This window comes from Pan troglodytes, chromosome 2 (genome assembly GCF_028858775.2).
Source record: "Pan troglodytes isolate AG18354 chromosome 2, NHGRI_mPanTro3-v2.0_pri, whole genome shotgun sequence".
In the NCBI taxonomy this organism is placed as follows: Eukaryota; Metazoa; Chordata; class Mammalia; order Primates; family Hominidae; genus Pan; species Pan troglodytes.
Window position 1 is genome coordinate 32,491,330 of NC_086015.1, and position 21,410 is coordinate 32,512,739.

Here is a 21,410-nt window from a genome sequence, read left to right on the forward strand (position 1 = left end):
TACCTTTATAGCTTGGCACCATGGGCTTTTACAAATTGACATGAAAAATTCCTTTTTTTTTTTTTCTTTCTTGAGACAGAATCTTGCTCTGTCACCCAGGCTGGAGTTCAGTGGTACAATCTCAACTCACTGCAGCCTCCGCCTTCAGGGTTCAAGTGATTCTCGTGCCTCAGCCTCCCAAGTAGCTGGAATTACAGGTGTGCACCACCATGCCTGGCTGATTTTTTTATTTTTTATTTTTAGTAGAGACAGCGTTTTGCCATGTTGAGCAGGCTAGTCTCAAATTCCTCACCTCTGATAATCAACCTGCCTTGGCCTCCCAAAGTGCTGGGATTACAGGTGCGAACCACCATGCCTGGCCTAATTCTGGAATATTCTTAGTCATTATCACTCCAAATATTTTATCTTCCATTTTGTTTCTATATTATTCTTATGCAACTCCTTTCAGAAATATTCTTGACCTTATCATTCTATTCTCCATGATTCTTAGCTGCTTTTCCAAAAAGTATTTTTGTCTCTCACTGCTATAGATTTGGCGATCTCATCAAATCTACCTTCCAGAATAGTTATTCTTTCTTCAGTGTATCTAATCAGCTCTTTAATTCATCCATTGAATTTTAAATTCAATGACTTGACTTTTTTTTTTGATTCTAGAAGTGCTATTTGGCTCTTCTTAAAAATTCTTTCATGTCTCATAGATATCATAGAAACCTGAAGTTGTTCATTATAGTTTCTAATCCATTTTAACCCTTTAATAACTTAAATACTTATTTTTAATTTAGGTTTATTGCTGTAATACAAACTTACAAAATGAAAATCATAAATGTAGATAAAATTAGATGAATTTTTATAAAATGAGCATTCCCCTCTAACCAGCACCAGATCAAGAAGCAAAACATTTCCAGAACTCCAGAAGTGTTCTCATGCCCTCTTCTAGTCACACTTCCTACCTCCAAGGTAACTGCTATCCTGACTTGTAGTGCCACAGTTTAGCTTTGCCTGTTTATAGTTTTATGTCAACTGAACTATACAGTGCAAATATAATTATTTTATGGGCTTTTTCTTCTCCAGATGATCTGTATGCTCTTAATACTTGTGAATTACAAAGACCCTGTATACATTTTTACATTAATTTCTTGGCTCTTTTGCTTACTTTTGTCTTGGTGATTTTAGAAGTCCTGGCTAAGTCTTCGTGTTAATTATTCGATTGGGAAATCTCAGGAGACATGAAATTGGATTTCTCACTTTAATGGTGTAGACCTAGTGTTTTCATTCTTTTAGGATTATTGCTTTTTGTCATCTAATTCCCCATGTCAGACTGCGTACTACCTTATTGCTTTTGTGTCCCGGTGAGTGAAGTTTTTCCTATTTTCTTGTTATGGACAGAAAAAATCCTTGAAGTCCCTAGGCTTTATGGAACATTATTAGCACAGCTCTCTAACCAGTGTCACCCTCAAAACATGTCACTTATCTTTGCCTAGACATGAAAAGCCCAGCTCAAACTCCTTTGGCCCCTTATCCTGGTACAAATTTCTTTTGGGCCTTCACTATGTCAGTTTCCACCTATATATTAATAGCTTTGCATTTCATGTGCTTCTGGCATTTGATTTTTTTTCTTTATCTAAAGGTTATATATGTGTGTACAACTTTAACGTGTTTTTATTACTATTTTTATGTGTTTGTGAAGTTATGTAAGGGGGAGTGGATAATATGGGAGGTAGGCATCCAAATCAAATCAGTTTAGCACTCCTGAAAGATGAGCTGATCCATGCAATTGCCGTGACTATGCAGTGGTTGACCAGACGTAAAGATGTTGTTTAGGGTTATCAGCCGGGGTGTTTCTTCTGACCAAATTACTTGAACTGCATGGGACCCATTATTTTACTGAGCTGATTTAGTCCTATATGAACTAACTCATATTTTTGTTTTTGTGTTATAGAAGCAGACTTCTAAAAATAATATGGAAAAGAAGAAGCCCGAATTTAGAAAAAGGAAAAGGTATGCTTTTTGAAATTAAATAGTATTATGATAAAGTTGAAATATATATTGGATTTAGTTTAGAAACACCCCAGCTGATAACCCTAAACAACATCTTTACGTCTAGTCAACCACTGCATAGTCAGGGCAATTGCATGGATCTGCTCATCTTTCAGGAGTGCTAAACTGATTTGATTTGGATGCCTACCTCCTATATTATCCACTCCCCCTTACATAACTTCACAAACACATAAAAATGGTAATAAAAACACGTTAAAGTTGTACACACATATATAACCTTTAGATAAAGAAAAAATATCAAATGCCAGAAGCACATGAAATGCAAAGCTATTAGTATATAGGTGGAAACTGACATAGTGAGGGTCCAAAAGAAATTTGTGCCAGGATAAGGGGCCAAAGGAGTTTGAGCTGGGCTTTATTGGAAACCGCATCTCACAATCCTTGATTCTGTTTCACTTGGAAAATACTGTGTTTATAGTTTTCTAAAAGAATTAATAGAATTATAAGAGTAGTCTTAGAAGTACGGAAAAAGCTTTATATTCATGAAATATTTTGAAACAGAACTTTTAAAGATTAATATCTTATGAGCAATCAGAAGAGAATGAGGTTTTTAGTTTAAAAATAGTTAATGTAAACCAGAAACAGGTTTTCATAGTGAACAAATAAGCCACAGATGACAAGTTTTACTGTTTATCGTTGAACCAGTCATTTTTTAAAGAATGGTAATCAGTGCTGTGTTAGGAGGGGTCCTACTCAAAAACAAGGACTGACACCAATAGGTAGCCCTTCTTTGTACTTTTTCAGAAGATGAATAACTAAATTTTAAAAATGGACTTCCACTGCCTTATTTCATTACACTTCACAGTAACCCTATCAAATTGTTAGGAAGTATATTATAATCTCCATTTTAAAAAATGAAGAATCCCTAGCTTGGAGAAGTTAGTGACTTTCTCAAGACCTTATGGTTAGAGAAAGTACATTTGAGCAAACTTTTTTCTGACTCTGTGTCAGCAACGTAGAATTGTGGAAACAGTATGGATTTTGCAGTCTGAGAGAGTTTAGTTCTACCATGTTCCACCATTTACCTAAGTTGTCAAATTTCTTGTTTTTCTCTGATACCTCAAATTCTCAGTTTCTTTATATAATGACAGTAAAAATTAGTAGGTGTTTTGGAGGAGGATTATGAAAAAGCCAGTGTAAGGTGCTTGGTAAATTGTTAATGCTTTGCACCTAGTGAGAGCTCAAATCAGTATTAGTCTTTTTGTTTTTCACTGCAACATACTTTGTTACTACATAAAACAACCAAGAGAATTACCTTTAGAAAATATATGCATTTATAATCTACAGTTACCAATGAATAGGCATAAATGGTCATTTAAATATTCATGATTGATCTTTTGAAACTAAATCTGTCAAATTCTTTTTCTAGGAAAGCAATTTTAAAATGCTCTTTTGAAAATGTTTGTTCTGATGATGCCTTATCAAAGGAGAACATGGGTATGTGAAAGCCTGTCCTGCTTTTAGTTCTTTAGCCTATATATAATTCCACAGAATGTAGTTGTAGTCCTTTGAAGGAAAAAAAAAGATCTCCTGTGTGTGTGTGTGTGTGTGTGTGTACATATATACATGTACGTACATATGTATACATTTTTACACATATATATGTGTGTGTATATATACACATATACATGAGAAATATTAATGAATCATTTTTGTTACTGATTTACATACCAGGGCTTTTAAATTTTCTTTAGGTTTCTATTTCCTTGAATTGAATTTTCTCTGTCTCAGTCATGGATTTAATTTTTTAAAATAACACACCAGCCAGGCACGGTGGCTCACGCCTGTAATCCTAGCACCTTGGGAGGCCAAAGCAGGAAGATGACTTGAGGTCAGGAGTTCAAGACCAGCCTGGTCAACACAGTGAAACCGGTCTCAACTAAAAATACAAAAATTAGCTGGCCGTGGTGGCATGCACCTGTAATCCCAGCTACTCTGGAGGCTGAGGCAGGAGAATCACTTGAGCCTGGGAGGCGGAGGTTGCAGTGAGCCGAGATCACACCACTGCATTCCAGCCTGGGCGACAGAACGACAGAACGACAGAACAAGATTCCCTCTCAATAAATAAATAAATAAATAAAGCACCAGCAGCTGTGGGAAGAAATACCAACAACTATACATTTCAATCCAGACTTCTTCATTCCAAACTTACTGGGATCCTAGGAGTGCCAAAGGGAGAGAAGAAAGAAAAGCAGAAGACTGGGGCTTCCAACTAAATTGTCGTTGGTTAGAACACAGTAGAGTGAATGTGGAATGCAGGGAGAAAGTTTTAGTTTTCAAAGGCAATTTCCTCCTTCTACATTTTCTTTAGTCTTGAAAAGCAGTGAAATGCTTATTTGCAATGTGGAACTTTGGCAGTCATGTTCAAAGCCCATTAAACCCTGAGGAGTTATCAGTGATATATTCCCTTTTCCTTGAAGCCACTCCCAGGGGATCCTATGGCATTGCATTTCAATTGGCTAAATAAGTCAGTTGTTGTAGTCTTATTAAAAGAAAGGAAAGCCAGGTGCAGTGGCTCATGCCTGTAATCCTAGCACCTTGGGAGGCTGAGGTGGGAGGATCCCTTGAGCCCAGGAGTTAAAGACCAGCCTGGGCAACACAGTGAGACCTCATCTCTACTAAAATTTAAAAAAAAAATAATAACTGGGCATGGTGGCACATGCCTGTAGTCCTAGCTACTGGGAAAGCTGAGGTGGGAGGATCACCTGAGCCCAGGAGTTTGAGCTTGCAGTGATCTATGATCACGCCACTGCACTCCACTCTGGGTTACAGAAAGGATGAAGTAGTTATTTTTTAAAAATAACTTCTTTTTAAATCCAGAATGTAAAGTAGGAAAAGTTTTAGACTCTAACACCTTTCTTTTAGAAAATAAAAGAAAACTAAGTACTTTTTCCTCCTCATCACCCTTCTCTTTTATTAAAACACTTTCAGAATTTCAACATTGACATAGCCCTGCAAATTTATTTAGGATTTTTTTTTCAGTGCCAGCTTTGGGGTAACCCAACCAGTAGCTACTATATAAGGGAATGTGTTAGTCTGTTCTTGCATTGCTATAAAGAAATACCAAAGACTGGGTAATTTATAAGAAAAGAGTTTTTAATTGGCTCACAGTTTTGCAGGCTTTCTAGGAAGCATGGTGCTTGGCTCCTGGGAGCCTTCCCAGAAGGCTTATAATCATGGCAGAAGGTAAAGGGGGAACAGGCATGTCATATGGCAAAAGCAGGAACAAAAGGGGAGAGTTGCCACACACTTTTAAATGACCAGATTTCATGAGAACTCACTCACTATCACCAGGACAGTACCAAGGGGATAGTACTCAATCATTTGTGAGAAATCTGCTCCCGTGATGCACTTACCTCCTACCAGGCCCCACTTCCAACACTGTAGATTACAATTCAACATGAGATTTGAGCAGAGACACATATCCAAACTCTATCAGGAGGAAACAGCTTCTTAAACATTTAATAGATAGGTCGAGGTGAAAGAAAACTCCATAAATTTTGTATTTGAAAGTTTTTAAAATAGTGACTGAGTTATTGAGACAAACTGTGAGTTATTTCTTATCAGGAATGGAAAAACAACACTGATTTATTTTCTACACATTAATTTTTAAAAACTAGATATGGGGCTGGGCATGGTGGCTCACGCCTGTAATCCCAGCACTTTGGGAGGCAGAGGCAGGTGGATCACCTGAGGTCAGGAGTTCATGACGAGCCTGGCCAACATGGTAAAACCCTGTCTCTACTAAAAATACAAAAATTAGCTGGGTGTGGTGGTACGTGCCTGTAGTCCCAGCTACTTGGGAGGCTGAGGCAGGAGAATTGCTTGAACCCGAGAGGCGGGGGTTGCGGTGAGCCAAGGTTGTGCCACTGCACTCCAGCCTGGGTGACAGAGTGAGACTCCGTCTCAAAAAAAAAAAAAAAAAAAAAAAAGCTAGATATGGACTTCGCTATTACAGATACATATTTTTTCTTTCATTTCTTTTTTTTTTTTTAACTTTCTCTGAGTAATGGAGTGGCCGTAATGCTACCACTTCACTCTCAACAATAAATTGAAACAAGTCAGAGAAACTACAAGATAATCAGTGTTGACAGAAGATGATTGGTCATGTAATCAGCAAAGGCATTCATTTTGTCCGTATCTTTGGAGGATATCACTGACCAATTCTGATAACATAGTTTGTAGATTAAGGTAACTGCTATTTTTTGAGAATTATTTTGTAACTTCATTTACAATATAGGAATACTTATTTAGAAAAGCAAACTTCCCACTGCTCTGGAAGCAGAAGCTGACAGCAGTCAGGTTGGTGTTGTAAACCCTAGTTGACTTATGAAGTCATCCATTACTTTGTCTAATTTTGATCAAAAGGCAGTGTACATATTTCTTCAGATCACTTGAAAACAGAGAGCCTACAATGCCATTTCGCAATGATATTTATTATCATAAACTGATTGTATTTTAGCCTGACATTAGAAATATAAAGATGTTTGTTTGCTGTTTTTTCTTTTATAGCATAGCTTCAAATCTATCTTCTCAACAGTGTATTAAATGTCATTGTCAATTTCCATAGACTCAGAATGTAAAGTAGGAAAATGTAACATTTGTGAGTGGAACTGGGGAATTGGTGTGAAAATAACCATGAGCAGTCATCTATTAACAGGTTACTAAATAAGAAATCTGTCTTAAAGAGGGCATTAGTTTTATTAACAAAAGTGCTTCAATAAAAAATTTACATTCCTCTAGAAAATCCTGATTTGATAGACATGACATTGTTATATTTTTAAATAAACTCCCCAGGTGATTATTATGCCCACACAATTTTGAATGCCACTGTTTTAGAATCTAGCATTCTATACTTCGTGTTCTTAGGCCTTAGCAGTAACCCTAGAACACAGATCTATGTGGATGCAACTAACATGTTAATTACAGGCTTTGCTTGTTTGTTTGTTTTTAAACATGAGAACTTTTTATAAGATGTGGAGTTGCTTATCAGAAAGCTTGTTTCAAACTATTTTGAAAGAGGTTTTCCATAGAGAAAACCTGAAATTGACTAGAAGGAGGTGATAGCTAGGAAGGCTTATTAGTCTATGCCTATTTTCTTGTGTTCCTGCCCCTTAGTAGGTAAACAGTAAATATTTGTTGATTGAGTATGAAAGTGCTTGGGGAAAGCAGTAAATATTGAGTGAAAAATTATTTTCAAGATGAACTTGTGTTATGAAAAATATAAACTTAAAGTAGTTTTCCAGTACTGTAATGACAACCAAGAAAGGGAAACCTATCATAACCTGCTATGATTTTATTTAACATTATTTAATAAGTACTTTAGCAGAATTAAAAATTTTCCTACTTATGTCCTGTTTGGGTGTTTTCATTTTCCATGACCTTTCAGCTGCTCTACTAGGTGTGATTTTTGTTGACTTGCCCATGAACTGCAGATAATAGAAGGTGGTATATTAGATTTTACTAAAAAGTGGAAGATGAAGGGATGTGTACTCACAGCCTTTCTCTCTGAATTACATTGTTTTTGGAAGAGCTTCTTAGATGCTCCATCTGCCTCTGGTGCAAGACAGCAGGCCACATGTGGCCTCCTTTCTTTGAAGCAAAGGCTTCACTAGGCCCTATATCAAATGAAAATGTTTCTTTTATTTAAGTCAAGAATTCAAATGCATATTTTTAATCAGTAGTTAAGTCTAGAGTTATAGTAGGCTTTTATTTCTTTGGTGGGGATATTGTTTTATCTCAGCAAGGTCAATGAATTACCAGATTTTTTTTTTTTTCTTGCCTATTTTTTTTTTTTTTTTTTTTTTTGAGATGGAGTCTTCCTCTGTCGCCCAAGCTGGAGTGCAGTGGTGTGATCTCAGCTCACTGCAAGCTACGCCTCCCGGATTCACGCCATTCTCCTGCCCCAGCCTCCGGAGTAGCTGGTACTACAGGCACCCACCACCACACCAGGCTAATTTTTTTGTGTTTTTAGTAGAGACGGGGTTTCACCATGTTAGCCAGGATGGTCTCAATCTCCTGACCTCGTGATCCACCCTCAGCCTCCCAAAGTGCTGGGATTACAGGCATGAGCATGTCACAGTGACACAAAAAGACTTTTATAAATGCAGTATTTTTTTAAAATAAAATTAGATTAGGCAATTAAGATGTGTTGCAATTTGGATTGGGAAGGCACTAGCCTGTGTTCAGCCTAGCCACTTAATTACAAAACTTTTCCTTTTAAACAGTAGTTTAATAGTCTATAGTAGAGATTGGCAAACTGTGGTCACCAGCTGCTGCCTGTTTTTGTAAATAAAGTTTTATTGGAACATAGCCACTCTCATTTGTTTATGTACATGTCAATGGTTTGTGCTACAATAACAGAATTGAGTTTTTGTCACAGACCATCTGGCTCCCAATGCCTGAAATATTGGCTCTCTGGCCCTTTAGAGAAAAATTTGCTGACACTTTTTCTATAAATAATATAATTTAGTTTGGTGCCCTTGGCCCCTAATTAAAAAAAAATTCTAATAAGCTTTTGATATTTCACTTCTACTTTATGGTTTATACATAGCAAGACTATCACCTACATTTTTCAAGGAAGAATTGTAAAAGACTCACCTTGAAATTCATAATAATTTTGTATCAGGAAGAAGTCATGTATGAAAATTATATGAAACATTTATATTTTACCTTGTAGCATTTAAAAGATTTCTTCTTTCTGGGTAGTTAAGATTATGAATTAGATTGAATTAAGTGAGATGTAGCATTTTTACTGTATTAACCCTGTTTTTTTAGTTGTCTATGAGACGGAAGTTTTACTAAAAGAGCTGGAGCAAATGCTGCAGCAAGCACTGCAACCCACAGCCACACCTGATGAATCAGAAGAAGGACATGGAGAGGAAATAAATATGGGAGAAAAGGTAATATTGATAGTTATTTTCAGACCTAAATAACAACTTCAAATTCTTTAAACAGCAGAATTGTTCCTAGTTGTACATTTTAAATATATAAAAAACTCTTTTCATGTCTGAAATTTGAGTCCTTGATTATCATGAGGTAAATAATAAACTAGTAACCTGTTAAGAAATCAAAACACATCTATCAGTATTTGAAAAAAAATCTGTGTTTAAGTAGAGGAGTTCTTTTAATTTTAAATCTTTGGGATTGGAGTGAAGAAAGATGGATGATGCTCACTATAGCTGAAGTAGGCCACTCCAGAGAGAATTCCTCCTTGCTGCCAGTCTTTACAGTCAGGAGAGGGGGCCAGGATACCAAGAGCTCACTGGAAAATCTGCCCCGTCTGGATTATGTACCAAGATAATCTCTACAGGGACAAACCTTATCATTAACATATGGGAGGTAGAATTTTTCACTGGAATAAGTTTTACCATTTATATGTAGACTCCTCCTTTTTTAATTTTTTCATTTGGCTTTCTATGTTGAACTCAGAAAGGCCAAATGTGCTTACTTTATTCAGTGTCTCTGCAATAAAATGAGTTTGTGATACAAGGCTCATGCCATTAGTACAGAGCAGCGATGTGGTAGGTATGAGAAAAAGAAGTCATAGGGTAGACACTTTCACATGGCAATGCAGCTGTTCCCTAACTAGGAAAAAAAATGGCAGTGAGGAGTTCTGTAACCTTAAGGCTTTATTCATTCATTCATTTAGGTACACAATGTGCCTGGAGTCAAGAGAGCATATTGACACTGACTCTGAAATATAATCCTGTGTCCCAATCCTGGTCCTGCCAATAAGGACTTACGTAATTTGAAAAAGTGGCTTATCACTTACCTCAGAGGATTGTTTTGAGGATTAAATTTGGTAACAAACACCGCATGTTCTCACTCATAGGTGGGAATTGAACAATGAGAACACTTGGACACAGGAAGGGGAACATCACACACTGGGGCCTGTCGTGGGGTGGAGGGAGAGGGGAGGGATAGCATTAGGAGACATACCTAATGTAAATGACAAGTTAATGGGTGCAGCACACCAACATGGCACATGTGTACATATGTAACCTGCATGTTGTGCACATGTACCCTAGAACTTAAAGTATAATTTTAAAAAATGGTAAACCAGGAAAAGTGCTTTGCATAGGAACAAACACCCAAGGTTTGGCTATTATTAAAGACTGAAAATTGGCAATGGCAGTTGCTAGAGAGAATAAGTGCTTAGATTTTCTTACTTCATCTCTCTTTTCCCACATTCACAATTTGAGCAACTGCCTATCTCGAAGTCTGTCTGTTCCTAGATGTAGAAAAAGATGGATTTATAAATGGACAAAGGGGTTTATACCTTTAAACAGACTGCCCAGTTGTATGATTTCATTCAGAATGTCAATAAAAAGATTATTCGTAAACATGTCCTTTATTGAGTTAGAAATTAATAAAATATACAGAATGTACTGCTATGGAGATTATTATGCTAAAGGAAAGTAATATTAATGTTAGGAACTCCTACTTAGTTGAAAAACATAACTTTCTTAATCAGAATCAGCAATATCAATTTTTACCTGAATGTTCATGGGTTGTAAATGCTACTTTTCCAGTTGGGTTCCTTTCCAAAAAAAAAGACTTGTTTTCTATGTATGGGTCTTTTGCAGAACAAGACCTGCAGATTGGTATCATACATCCTATATACGTATAATTAATATACAAATTATTCTTTTTCAGCAAATGTGTGTTTTATTCGAATACCATATGGTTTTGTGCAGTGTTTTTCAGTGTTAGCAGTTTCTTTTCAAAAATACAGCCAGATTGATCTTTATAGCGATGTCCTGGAGCTTTTATAGGCACAGAATTGACTTCTGTTTTGCCATTATAAGTAGTAACTTGATAGAACAGAGAAATACTTCTGATTTTTATTTCTTAAGGTAAAATACATAGCTTTAACCCATCACCAGGCAGGAGACTGCTTGTTGTTTTAGATTGTTGTATTATTTTATGCTTTCAAACAGCATTTCAGAAGTGTAAAAATTAGCAATTTTAACTGGCTAGTGGGCAGGTGAGTGCCTCCTGGTTACTGATTCATAAGCACTCTGCACACTGAGCTTTGTAAGTCTGGCATTCATGCCAGATTCAGGATATTTGGGTTCTTGTTCACTTTTAAATGAGGAGAATAACAGTGAAACCAACTAGCAAAGCTGGAGAAATTTCAGTTTAAAAGTAAAGAAGTAATCACATGTTGGATTTCATTTATTTATTTATTTATTGTTATTAGAAATAATTAATATGTCTCCCAAAAACAACTCCACTTAAAGCTGGAGATGTGTTGTTTTTAGGGGAGGGTGGCCTCTTATAAGTTAAGTACTCCAAAGAGACCTCTAAGAATTTTAAAGTCCTGAGCATGTTGATTCTCTGAGCAGATATTGTATAAGCTGTTTTCAAAGTTGTAAATTTGATAATGTTTTCATCATTCATTTCACCTGTGAGTTTTCAATTGGATTATCTCAGGCATTTACATCAATGGATGAGAGTAAAAACATGGAAAAAAGCTTATACACATAGATAATCAAAACTCATTTCTATTTGTCATTGAAATGTTTTATGAAATTATTTTCCTACATAGAGTCACCTTCCTAATTATGTTCTTCTTAAGCTAATATTAACATTGGGTGACATGCCTTGACTTGGCAAGCAATCGGAGGAAATAAATTTTAGATTTCTATAAATCCACCTGAATAATTCACAAATTGAATAATCCATATACAAATAAAACAGAGTTTACTGAAAAATTATTTCTATAAAAGGGTACATTTTTGTTATGTGAAAATATTTATATGAACTACATATATACTTTTTCCCTTGAATTACATGGGAAGTGAACCCTATCTTTAATAAACTCTGAAGTTATAAATCAAATAAATCCACATATGCATTGTTTTTACTAGTGTCCTTTCCCACTAAGCAAGAGCAAATTATCGCTATTTTTAAGTAATGCAGATGACCTTTTGACAAGATGACCACAGAAAATGTGACTGAAACAGTCACATTTTAAGTTGTATTCCCTATAACAATAATGTAAAAAATAAAACAGCGTAGAAAACTCACATAGAATTAGAATTATCACATTTTTCCAGAGCATAAAATTAAAACTAAAAATGTATAAGGCTGGGGAATAGACACAGACCTAAATAATAACTTTTTCTTATATTAACACATTCATCCTGCATTATACTATACATAGTGATTATTATTTGAACACTAGAATAACAGAAAAGTTTGTGTAGCTAATGTGGCTTGCGGAATTACTACCTTATGTTTTGTTCAAGTAATCAGGTAAATTTGACATAGTTCCGATTAATTATATGGTTGTTTTGCAGTTATCTAAATGCAGCCCAGAAGCTCCTGCAGGCAGTCTGTTTGAAAACCACTATGAAGAGGACTATCTTGTAATTGATGGGATAAAATTAAAAGCTGGAGAATGTATTGAGGATATAACTAATAAGTTTAAAGAAATAGATGCTTTGATGTCTGAGTTTTAGAACATTATACATTTTTCAAATTAAGTATAAAAATATTGGCATCTTTATATTTATCCAAAGTTAAAACTTTAAAAATGTTTAGTGAAATAGGTATAAATTATACCAAAGTTTATATTTGCGGTAACTTTCTGCTTCATATTTTGAGAATGGCCATGATTTTTAGAGCCAGTCAAATGGTATTTAAGTTAGTGTTAAAAATTTAGAATTAAAAAACCCTGATATTTGTATTTATATATTTCTTGTTTGCCTTAATTTTTAAATGGTTTGTGAAATTTGCCTAACGAACATATGCTTTACAATGATTGTTTAGGCCCTTTGTTCAAAAATGGATAACTTAAAATGGCTGGCCAAGCTATTATAATTCTCAGAGGTAATTCAAATCTAATAAACTTAGAGAATGTATATTTGCAGTGGAATCAAACTATTACAAAATATAAGGAAATAATTTTTTAAATAATTGTTTAATAGAGTTGAAACTTTTCCTAAAAAGCAAAATTTCACTTGCTACTTATACTGGAATCAGTTATTTCAACCATGGTACCCAAAACTGACTGCTTAATAGAGTCTCTGGGAGATTTTGGAAGATCAAAATCCTGGACCCTTCCCTGCTGAATCAGTGTCTTTGGAGGTATCATCAGGAAGATGGAAAAATGTAATTTAAAGTGTATAGAGAGAAGTTAAAAATATTGATTATAAGAAATCTAACAATATAGAAAGTAAAAACGCATCATTTTTCAGGGATTCTCATGAACAGTTTTAGTAGATATCCTTCTAGATCTTGCTTTACATACACTGAAATGTGTGGGCATTCACACCTATCTTTAGTTCCTGCTCTATCTCTTTCTGGTGGTACGGGGTGGGGAAAAGGGCATTCCAAGCACATAAAAACCAAAGCTTGAGGAGAGAAGAAGTGCAAGAGAGCATCACCACAGCGGTGAATTTTGTTGTGAGTTGCCTCATATTGCTTTAACAAGGAGGCAGCACATGTCTAGATATTAAAAACAAATAAGACACCAAACAACCAACGTATCACTCATTGAGTGGGTTGCTTCTTTTAAGTATTTTTAGATACTATGATAATTACGTAGAGTGGAGAGTGGAGATAGACTCACAACGGTGAAATATCTTATTTGTCAAAGTAAAGTATGTATGTATTTCTGTCCTCCTTGTTTTCCTCATGTATTCCTTAGCATTCTGATATTGTGTCGTAGGATGTTGAGTTGTAAAGCCTATCTGGGTTCATATTTTACATACTAGCTTGTCTTAAGTCATATAACCAGTAAATAGAAGGCCTGGAAGTTGAGTACATTTCTGTCAGGTTCCAGATCCCATGCCATTGATTATCATCTATAATGTCTTGATGAAGCTTTTAACTATCTGGGTGGTGGAATGATAATCTAGTTTCCTCATATGTAAAATGGGGATGGAACTATGTAAACCAAGCACTGTTGTGAGGAATAAATGAGATATTTTTTGTGAAAGTGGTTTGTAAATCAATTTGATCTTCTGTTTACTCTTTGCAAAGAGAACCAAGTATGTGTTTAAATATATTGCAATTAATAATTACTGAGATAAAATGTAACTATACATTTGAAATGATCAGTTTTCTTTCTGTTATATCATTTAATCTACTACTTATCAATATCAGAGTTCTTTCTTTCTCATTTATAAAATTAATCTTTGGAAACCATCACAAGCAACATTATGATCTTCTGTCTATCTTTTAAGGTACAGCTCACTGTTGAGTTTTAGAAATGGCTTTAAATAACTTTGCTTTCTTAATAGACATTCAGTTAAAAAGGGAAAGGTGGGGGAAAGTCTTAGTTTTGATGAGTAGTGGCTGGTTTCTGTGTCATTTTGGATGCACTTCAGCAAATGGCCAAATGCCTTTTGCAGGAAAGCCATGCTGTTTTTAAGGATGTGTTCCTGCAGCAAGTTGGAATTTGGGCCCAGGCTCAAAATAACTTTTGAAAATCAGGAAGTTCACCAAAATATTTGATCAGCATTAGTCTCCTTCATTGTCGACGCTTCCTTATTATGACATGTAGTGAATTTCCATAAATCTTTAATTTTATGAAATGAACTTCTTGCAATTTGCAGAGGAAAAGGAGAAGTCAGGAGAGAAGTGTATGTATTTACTTTTATTTATTATACTTTAAGTTCAGGGATACACATGCAGAATGTGCAGGTTTGATACATAGGTATACACGTGCCATGGCGGTTTGCTGCACCCATCAACCCATCATCTACATTAGTTAGGTATTTATCCTAATGCTATTCTTCCCCTAGCCCCCCACCCCCAACAGGCCCTGGTGTGTGATATTCCCCTCCCTGTGCCCATGTGTTCATTGTTCAGCTCCCACTTTTGAATGAGAACATGAGATGTTTGGTTTTCTGTTCCTGTGTTAGTTTACTGAGAATGATGGTTTCCAGTTTCATCCATGTCCCTGCAAAGGACATGAACTTATCCTTTTTATGGCTGCATAGTATTCCATGATGTGTATGTGCCACATTTTCTTTATCCAGTCTATCATTGATGGACATTTGGGTTGGTTCCAAGTCTTTGCTATTGTGAACAGTGCTGCAATAAACATATATGTACATGTGTCTTTATAGTAGAATGATTTATAATCCTTTGGGTATATACCCAGTAATGGAATTGCTGGGTCAAATGTTATTTCTGGTTCTAGATCCTTGAGGAATCACCACACTGTCTTACACAGTGTGGAACTAATTTAGTGGTTGAATTAATTTATACTCCCACCAACAGTGTAAAAGTGTTTCTACTTCTTCACATCCTCTCCAGCATCTGTTGTTTCCTGACATTTTAATGATTGCCATTCTAACTGGCGTGAGATGGTATCTCATAGTGGTTTTGATTTGCATTTCTCTAATGACCAGTGATGATGAGCTTTTTTTCATATGTTTGTTGACTGCATAAATGTCTTCTTTTGAGAAGTGTCTGTTCATATCCTTGGCCTACTTTTTGATGTTTTTTTTTCTTGTAAATTTGTTTAAGTTCTTTGTAGATTCTAGATATTAGCCCTTTGTCAGATGGGTAGATTGCAAAAATTTTCTCCCATTCTGTAGGTTGCTTGTTCACTCTGATGATAGTTTCTTTTGCTGTGCAGAAGCTCTTTAGTTTAATTAGATCCCATTTGTCAATTTTGGCTTTCATTGCCCTTGCTTTCGGTGTTTGAGTCATGAAGTTTTTGTCCATGCTTATGTCCTGAATGGTATTGCCTAGATTTTCTTCTAGGGTTTTTATGGTTTTAGGTCTTACACTTAAGTCTTTAATCCATGTTGAGTTAATTTTTGTATAAGCTGTAAGGAAGGGGTCCAGTTTCAGTTTTCTGCATATGGATAGCCAGTTTTCCCATCACCATTTATTAAATAGGGAATTCTTTCCCCATTGCTTGTTTTTGTCAGGTTTGTCAAAGATCAGATGGTTGTAGATGTGTGATGTTATTTCTGAGGCCTCTGTTCTGTTCCATTGGTCTATATATCTGTTTTGGTACCAGTATCATGCTGTTTTGGTTACTGTAGCCTTGTAGTATAGTTTGAAGCCAGGTAATATGATGCCTCCAGTCCACCTTTGTTCTTTTTGCTTAGGATTGTCCTGGCTATATGGGCTCTTTTTTGGTTCCTTATGAAATCTAAAGTAGTTTTTTGTAATTCTGTGAAGAAAGTCAATGGTAGCTTGATGGGGATAGCATTGAGTCTATAAATTACTTGGGCAGTATGGCCATTTTCACAATATTAATTCTTCCTATCCATGAACATGGAATGTTTTTTCATTTGTTTGTGCTCTCTCTTATTTTCTTCAGTGGTGGTTTGTAGTTCTCCTTGAAGAGGTCCTTCACATGCCTTGTAAGTTGGATTCCTAGGTATTTTATTCTCTTTGTAGCAATTGTGTATGGGAGTTCACTCATGATTTGGCTCTCTGCTTGTCTATTATTGGTGTATAGGAATGCTTGTGATTTTTGCACATTGGTGTTGTAACCTGAGACTTTGCTAAAGTTGCTTATCAGCCTTAGGAGATTTTGGGCTGAGATGATGGGGTTTTCTAAATATACAATCATGTCATCTGCAAAAAGAGACAATTTGACTTCCTCTCTTCCTATTTGAATACCTTTATTTCTTTATGTTGCCTGATTGCCCAGGCCAGAACTTCCAATATTGTGTTGAATAGGAGTGGTGAGAGAGGACATCCTTGTCTTTACTGGTTTTCAAAGGGAATGCTTCCAGCTTTTGCCCATTCAGTATGATATTGGCTGTGGGTTTGTCATTTGTCATAAATAGCTCTTATTATTTTGAGATACATTCCATCAATACCTAGTTTATTGAGAGTTTTTAGCATGAAGGGATGTTGAATTTTATCTTATGCCTTTTCTGCATCTATTGAGATAATTATGTGGTTTTTGTCATTGGTTCTGTTTATGTGATGGATTACATTTATTGATTTGTGTATGTTGAACCAGCCTTGCATCCCAAGGATGAAGCCGACTTAATCATGGTTAATAAGCTTTTTGATGTGCTGCTGGATTCAGTTTGCCAGTATTTTATTGAGGATTTTCACATCAATATTCATCAAGGATATTGGCCTGAAATTTTCTTTTTTTGTTGTGTCTCTTCCAGGTTTTGATATTAGGATGATGCTGGCCTCATAAGATGAGTTAGGGAGGAGTCCCTCTGTTTCTATCGTTTTGAATAGTTTCAGAAGGAATGGTACCAGCTCCTCTTTGTACCTCTGGTAGAATTTGGCTGTGAATCCGTCTGGTCCTGGGCTTTTTTTGGTTGGTAGGCTATTAATTACTGTCTCAATTTCAGAACTTGTTATTGGCCTGTTCAGGGATTTGACTTCTTCCGGGTTTAGTCTTGGGAGGGTGTAGGTGTCCAGGAATTTATCAATTTCTTCTGGATTTTCTAGTTTATTTGCATAGAGGTGTTTATAGTATTCTTTGATGGTAGTTTGTATATATGTGGGATCAGTGATATATGCCCAAAGGATTATAAATCATTCTACTATAAAGAAACATGCACATGTATGTTTATTGCAGCACTGTTCACAATAGCAAAGACTTGCAACCAACCCAAATGCTTATCAATGATAGACTAGATAAAGAAAATGTGGTACATATACACCATGGAATACTATGCAGCTATGAAAAAGAATGAGTTCATGTCTTCTGCAGGGACATGGATGAAAGTGGAAACCATCATTCTCAGCAAACTAACACAGGAACAGAAAACCAAACACCACATGTTCTCATTCATAAGTGGGAGTTGAACAATGAGAACACATGGACACAGGGAGAGGAACATCACACACTGTGACCTTTTGGTGGGCAGCTGGCTAAGGGAGGGATAGCATTAGGCAAAATACCTAATGTAGATGATGGGTTGATGAGTGCAGCAAACCACCATGGCACGTGTATACCTATGTAAGAAACCCACAACTTAAAGTGTAATAAAAAATAAAAACTTTTAGAATGAATAAATGAATTCAGTAAAGTTGCAGGATACAACTTTAGTATACAAAGATGAGTAGTATTTCTGCACACTGATAACAAACTAGATGAAAAAGAAATCAAGAAAGCAATCCCGGCCGGGCGCAATGGCTCACGCCTGTAATCCCAGCACTTTGGGAGGCCGAGGTGGGCAGATCACGAGGTCAGGAGATCGGACTATCCTGGCTAACATGGTGAAACCCCGTCTCTACTAAAAATACAAAAAACTTAGCCAGGCGTGGTGGCGGGCGCCTATAGTCCCAGCTACTTGGGAGGCTGAGTCAGGAGAATGGCGTGAACCCGGGAGGTGGAGCTTGCAGTGAGCAGAGATCATGCCACTACACTCCAGCCTGGGTGACAGAGCAAGACACCGTCTCAAAAAAAAAAAAAAAAAAAAAAAGCCATCCCATTTACAATAGCTACAAAAACTTAATGAAATAAAATACCTAGAAATAAACTTAACCAAGGAGGTGAAAGACCTCCTACAAAACTACAAAACACTGATGAAAGAAATTGAAGAGCCAGAAGTAAAAAGACACCCCAAGTTTATGGATTCAAATGATTAGTATTGTAAAAATGACATTACTACCCTAAGCAATCTACAGAGTCAATGCAATTGCCATCAAAACACCAATAACATTCTTCACAGAAATAGGAAAAAAATTATAAAATTATAAAATTTACACAGAATGAAGAAAGAACTCAAATAGACAAAGCAATTCTGAGTAAAAAGAACAAAGCTGGAAGCATCATACTACCAGATTTCAAAATATGCTACAAAGCTATAATAACAAAAACCACATTGTACTGGCATAAAAACAGACATAGAGACCAAGTGAAATATAATAGAGAATCCAGAAATTAATCCATGCATTTATGGTAATCTGATTTGTTATAAAAGCACCAAGAACACTGTGATGAAAGGACAATCTCTTCAATAAATGGTGCTGGGAAAACTTGACATCCATATACAGAAAATGAAACTGGACCCCTATCTCTCACCATATATAAAAATCAAGTCAAAATGGATTAAATACTCAAGACTCAAAGCTATAAAACTATTAAGAGAAAGCATAAAGGAAATGATTCACGATCTTGGTCTAAGCAAAGATTTTAGGACTAAGAATTCAAAAGCACGGACAGCACAAACAAAAATAAATGGGACTATATTAAATTTAAAAACTTTTGCATAGCAAAGGAGACAATTAACTTAATGAAGAGACAAACTGATAACCTGTAGAATAAGAGGAAATATTTGCTCATTTGGCAAGGGACCAATATCCAGAATATATAAGGAACTCAAGTATTCGACAGCAAACAAAACAATTAAAAAATAAATAAACAATCTGATTAAAAGGTGGGCAAAAGTTCTGAATAGACACTCCTCAATGGAAGACAAAAGGCCATCAAGTATATGAAAAAAAAATGCTCAACATCACTAATTATCAGGAAAAATGCAAATTAAAACCACAATGAGATATCATCTCATCCCAGTTAAAATGGCTATTACAAGCCACAAAAAAAAAAAAAATGCTGATGAGAACGCAGAGTAAAAGGAACTCTTTAACACTATTGGTGGGAATGTGAATTAATACAGCCATTATGGAAAACAGTATGGAGGTTTCTAAAAAATCTAAAAATATAACTACTACACAATCCAGCAATTTCATTACTGGGTATTTATCCAAAGGCATAAAAATCACTATATCAAAGGGATACCCATACACCCATGTTTCTTTCAGCACTATTGACAATAACAAAGATAGGGAATCAAACTTGGTGTCCACCAACAACTGAATGGAGAAAGATAACTGTATATATACACACTGGAATACTACTGAGTGGTAAAAAGTGAATGGAGAAAGATAACTGTATATATACACACTGGAATACTACTGAGCTGTAAAAATGAATGAAGTCCTGTCATTTGCGGCAACTTTGGTGGAACTGGAGGCCATTATGCTAAGTGCGATAAGCAAGGCACAGAAAGATAAGTATTACATACTCTCACTCATATGTGGGACCTATAAAAATTAATCTTATCGAGGTAGGAAAATGGAATGACAGTTACCAGAGTCTGGGAAAGGTGGGGGAGAGGATGAAGAGTGATTGGTTAATGGGTACAAACATACAATTAGACAGAAGGCAAAAGGTTTAGTGTTTGATAGCACAGTAGGTTGATTATAGTTAAAAAAATTATATATTTCAAAGTAGCTAAAAGATAAGAATTTAAATGTTCCCAACACAAAAATATGATAAATGTTTATGGGGATGGATTCGATCATTGCACATTGTATGCATATATCAACATATCACATGTACCCCATAAATATGTATAACTATTACCTATAAATAAAATAGACTAATTTATAAAAGAATAAATCTGGCAGTCAAGGGGGGGAAATTAAATGTTAAAAGAAATGATGTGTCACTTGATTTAAATGCTAAATGTCCTTTTTGCCAATCACTGTTGTGATGAATACTAGTGCAGAGACATTGGGTTAATAAACATTTTGGTGAACTGATAGAATTTAAAGATCCAGAGAGTTATATTCCAGTTTGGACAGGGGTAGGGATTTGGAGGTGCTTTAGAGAATGAAGCCAGTGTTTACAGATTCCTTTTATGAAAGTGGTCATGTAGCTTTCCTTCCTATATCATAGTCATGATCAGTGAATTTTTTGATATTAAATTACTTAGCTGATAATTTTTAAAATCCACTTTTCTTGGATTAAATTGAAATTTATTGCAATGAGAGCATGAAAACTATTTCATTTTTCATTCACATATTTCACCACAAATACACATATTTTGTGTGTTTGTAGTCTCTTTGTAATGTCTAGCGTTGTATGATGGTTCTTGCCCCAGCCCTTGCAGTAAGTATTTAAATTCATTCAAAACCATTATTGCTCATAAATTTTACCTTACACAAAATAGATTATAAATACTTTTAGGTCAGGATCTGGGACTTATGGATTTTATAATCCTTTGACCTAGCACAGCAAGCAAGGGCTTAAGAAATATTTGTTTAATAAATGAATAAATCAAGTTTATGTTATTAAAATGCCTGGAACAAATACCCTTGCCCAAGTGAAGATTAAATTTGCCATCTAACTTAGCCTTTCCAATTATGTAAGTCTAAATTCTCAAAACTGGATGAACCTTGAATGTTTTCACATTTTAGCACTCACACATGGCCACATATGCTTTATTACTTATTTCATGTGTGTGTCAGCCAGTATTTAAGATGATTCTCAACTTCTGGTATCCAAACTCATGTAGTCTCTTTTTACATTGAATAGGGCTGAGCTGTATAACCATTAAGATATTGCAAACATGACAGAATGTAACCTCCAAGTTTCAGTCATAAAAAAC

General features: G+C 35.5%; 1 protein-coding gene across 7 annotated transcripts in view; it reads left to right on the forward strand.

The window, feature by feature from the left end:
• The window catches only part of ZCWPW2 (zinc finger CW-type and PWWP domain containing 2), a 173,766-nt gene extending 159,758 nt beyond the window's left edge, over positions 1-14,008 (forward strand). For all 7 annotated transcript variants that reach the window (XM_054681574.2, XM_016940089.4, XM_009445066.5 and 4 more), the window contains 4 exons: positions 1,940-1,998; positions 3,428-3,495; positions 8,836-8,960; positions 12,366-14,008. In XM_054681574.2, coding sequence (XP_054537549.1) covers positions 1,940-1,998; positions 3,428-3,495; positions 8,836-8,960; positions 12,366-12,527 — 414 coding nt within the window. In that variant the 3' untranslated portion in view covers positions 12,528-14,008. The remainder of the gene's footprint in view (positions 1-1,939; positions 1,999-3,427; positions 3,496-8,835; positions 8,961-12,365) is intronic.
• The last annotated feature ends 7,402 nt before the right edge of the window (positions 14,009-21,410 follow it).